Source organism: Octopus sinensis, linkage group LG6 (assembly GCF_006345805.1).
Source record: "Octopus sinensis linkage group LG6, ASM634580v1, whole genome shotgun sequence".
In the NCBI taxonomy this organism is placed as follows: Eukaryota; Metazoa; Mollusca; class Cephalopoda; order Octopoda; family Octopodidae; genus Octopus; species Octopus sinensis.
In genome coordinates, this window is record NC_043002.1 from 3,839,608 (window position 1) to 3,843,584 (window position 3,977).

General features: G+C 39.4%; 1 protein-coding gene across 1 annotated transcript in view; it reads right to left on the reverse strand.

The window, feature by feature from the left end:
• Positions 1–2,993: 2,993 nt before the first annotated feature.
• Positions 2,994–3,977, reverse strand: part of LOC115212847 — an 8,782-nt gene continuing 7,798 nt past the window's right edge. The window contains exon 5 of the mRNA XM_029781622.2: positions 2,994–3,529. Within this exon, the coding sequence (XP_029637482.2) occupies positions 3,368–3,529 (162 nt within the window). The 3' untranslated portion in view covers positions 2,994–3,367. The remainder of the gene's footprint in view (positions 3,530–3,977) is intronic.

Below are 3,977 nucleotides of genomic sequence, written 5' to 3' on the forward strand. Positions count from 1 at the left end.
CTACAGTTTTATATATATAGATTTCCAGAAACAAAAAAATAAATGCGAGTTTCGTCATCAACAAGAAAAATAACATTATAAGTACATCATTTGAAAATAATCTGGTGAAAATTTGAGAAGCTTCAAGTGGTTGGGAGAAAAATTTAAGAAGATCCCCAACCCATTAAAATAATGTTTAAAATGTCTTAAAACTTTGACATACACGTTGAATAAATTCCAAAACTTCTAAGAAGTCGTAGTAAAGTTTAAAAGGGAGTAGTTAGGAATCTAAATCGTAGGAGACAGACAGACACACAACCTCACTTTTATATATAAAGATTAATACCACTCAAGAAATGGAAGTCACTTGGGCTGGCCTCAGTCCAAGAAATAAACGGTTCTGTGGCATACGTCGTCCTTTTTCTAGACACTCTAAACATACGGCCTTACTTGAGTTATTCCCCTTGTAATTGACTTGTGGACTTTTACTGACAAAAGAAAGTTTTGATGTCGCGGATGGAAATTTGTCTCAAAGAGTTATCTAAAGAGTTATGTGTGGTGTTACCATAGCAACAGGTCACTGGTGTGTGCGTGTGCAAGCATATGTGTGTGTGGTGTTTATTTATGCGCGCGCGCGTGTGTCTGTGTGCATATGTATGTATAGTGTGTGTGTGTGTATGCATGTGTGTGCATGCGTGTCCATACATGTGTGTCTGTGTGTGCGCGTGTGCATGCATATATGTGTGTAATGTGTGTGTGTGCATGCATATATGTGTGTGTGTGTGTGCGTGTGTGCGCATGCATATGTGTGTGTGTGTGTGTGCGCGCGCATGCATATATGTGTGTGTGCATGCATATATGTGTGTATGCGTGCGTGTGCATGTGGTGTGCATGCATGTGTGTGCGTGCGTGTACTTGCATATATATGTGTGTATGTGTACATGCATATATGTGTTTGTGTGTTTATGCGCGTGTGTGTATGTATGTGTACCGGATATTCGAACCCCAACCGCTAGATACTCGGCTGTGGTAAGATATGACTTACTCGGCTTTTCTAAAAGTTAACCACTTGTGCCCCATGAAAATAGTTCGGTGCTTAACTCATGACAGGGTGTTGAGGGCGGCCGACAGATTCACACGCCTGACCTCTTGCCAACTCAGACGACCGACAGACTACTAGAAACTGCCCCACCCCCAGTATGGAGCAGACAGCTCACGGAACCTAAACACATCAAGGGGCGGACTGAACCGTCGGGCAATCGGACACTCCTCGAGGGTCCGGAGCTCTGAGAGGCTCGCCCTCTACATGTTAACTCAACCAAAACACAAAGGGGCCTAGTAAAAAAACACAAAGGGGCCTAGTAAACATTTATGCCTGAGGGCCCTCAATTCTCTCAGTCCGCCCCATGATGTCACACAAATAGCGTTTTTTTTATATTTTCAGAGCAGTTTTCTTCGCTTCTCATTCGGCTATTATTAATATTGGTTTCGAATTTTGACACAAGGCCAGTAAATTCAGAGGAGGGGTTAAATCGTGTACATCGACCTCAGTACATGACTGGTACTTATTTATTGACGATTCCGCCAGCACGCCACCTTCTACCGATTATAATAATCATTAATATTGCTCATTGCAATTCGCCAACACCAAATATCGTTATTATGCGGCAATAAATATCGAGTTAAACGTTCGTGCGTTTGCTTCAGGTATTAAAGCAATTTCTTTTTACTCTTTTTGCATCAATGTGTTGGCAACTCTATTTGAAACAGGTTTGTAAAATATTCGTTGGGTGTCAACTACAGTTATCTTCCTGTCGAATGTTCTAGAACATTCCAAGCAAACATTGGTTAGCTCCCACTTTACTAGCATACAAGGCGTAACTGCTATGAATTCGTTTGTTACGCATCTGAATAAAAGCTTGGACACGAAGTTATTCACACACAGACACACAAGTGTTGTTGTCACTTACTGCACCAGAGGCATTTCACACTCATTGGATTAATGACACAGTCCAGTCATTAAAGTGTTGACATCTTCATTAGCGACTTCCTTCACTAAGAACATTTTATTCCCTGAGTACTATATTCTGCCATTAGAACTGCACGATTGCGACATATTTTTCTGATATGTGAATGCGATATTGAAGTAGTGTTTACCTGAGGATGGTCGTGCACCGATGTCCTTGATCGTGGTTTTGATAAAGTAGCAGAGACTCTTCCTTAAGATTTACTAACCATTTACTGAAGCAATACAAAACTTCAGATGTGATTGTATTTGATGGGAAATGGTGTTCCGAAGTTTACATTTTTATTCTTTTACTTGTTTCCGCCAATTGACTGCGGTCATGCTGGAGCAGCACCTTTAGTCGAACAAATCGACCACACGACTTATTCTTTGTAAGCCTAGTACTCATTCTATCGGTTACTTTTGTCGAATCGCTAAGTTACGGAGATGTAAATACACCAGCATCAGTTAACAAACGATGGTGGAGGACAAACACAGACACACACACAAATACACACACACACACACACACACACACACGCACATGCACACGCTCACATACACAGATCCGAAGACGACTATACTTGCCATCTGTTCCCGTCATTAGTAAAATAGTAATTATCAATTATCCTACGATGGTCTTGTAAATCTAGTTATCGGCCAATTCATAAAGTCCTGAGTCATTATTCAACGTCTTAGCTTCGAAACTACAGAACTGCATAGATGCAGAGCCCGATGATGGGTGTCCCACGGTCTCGGCTTTGTGCTGGTCCATTTATTTCTGTATTGATAGCCACATCAGTTTTAATCTCGGCTTTGAAAATTTCTATGGAAACGAACATTTTGTCTTTTATTGTCGAAGGGAAACGCATGATATACAGCGCGTCAAGTTTAGCAAAAGAAAAATACAAATATAAAACAAATAATGAAATAAAAAAAGCAAAAGAAATAGTTTTCACAAATTTTATTACAATTTAACCATTCTAATATAAATTAAATATTGATTATGTTCATTAAATAAATACTGATTTTGTTTTCTGGAAGTTCGATTACAATCAAATGCCCTATACGGTTTCAGAAAACACCGAATGCAGAATCGATGGCGTTTTCAAAGGTATCAGCAGCGTATCTGAAGTGGCCGGAGTGATTCAGTATTGCAGAAACGATTGACCATTACCTGACCACAACGCTCGCCATAAGGTGTGAATAAATTAATGTAAAATAATATACATATTTACACACATTCGTGCACGCGCATACACACACACACAACACAGACACACACACACACAACACATACAGACACACACACACAACACATACAGACACACACACACACACACTCACACACATCTGAAATGTTTCATTTAAATAAATCCCTGATTATAATTTTACTAATAGAAGCTTGTTTTTCATTCGACTAACTTGTTCTTGTAGATGATGGAGAGTGACCATTGAAAACCATCGGGTCACTATTATGGGGGTCGCCGGTTCTACTAAGAGATTGATGTCAACGGCGGGGTCTTGAAGAGCGTAGCTTTGCACCTAAAATGGTAAAAAAAAAAAAAACATGTAAATCACTTGATTAATCTGATTGAAGTGTATAATAAGTAATCTGAAATCGATAATCAATAAATATTTTGATCAATCGAAACAACTCTGAAGATCGATAGAAATTTACAGGAAAGTGTTTTCTAACAATCATCATTATGGCATATTGACACCGATGAAGAGTCGCCACCGTTTGCATCTTATGTATGTAGAGCCGGCTGTTCTACGGAATGTCTTCTGTCTCCCTGTTACCGATTCCATCTCAATATTCAAAGCCAATGAAGCTCTTAGCAGTTTTACTCTGCTCCCACTTATCACTGCAACAAAATCCCGAAATAATTTCCTTTTGTCTTTCTCTTAAAGAAACCGAAACCATCCACGAGGTTTTAGGAATGGATTAAAGAAATCTTTTACAACGGATGATGTTTCTAGAACGTTTCTT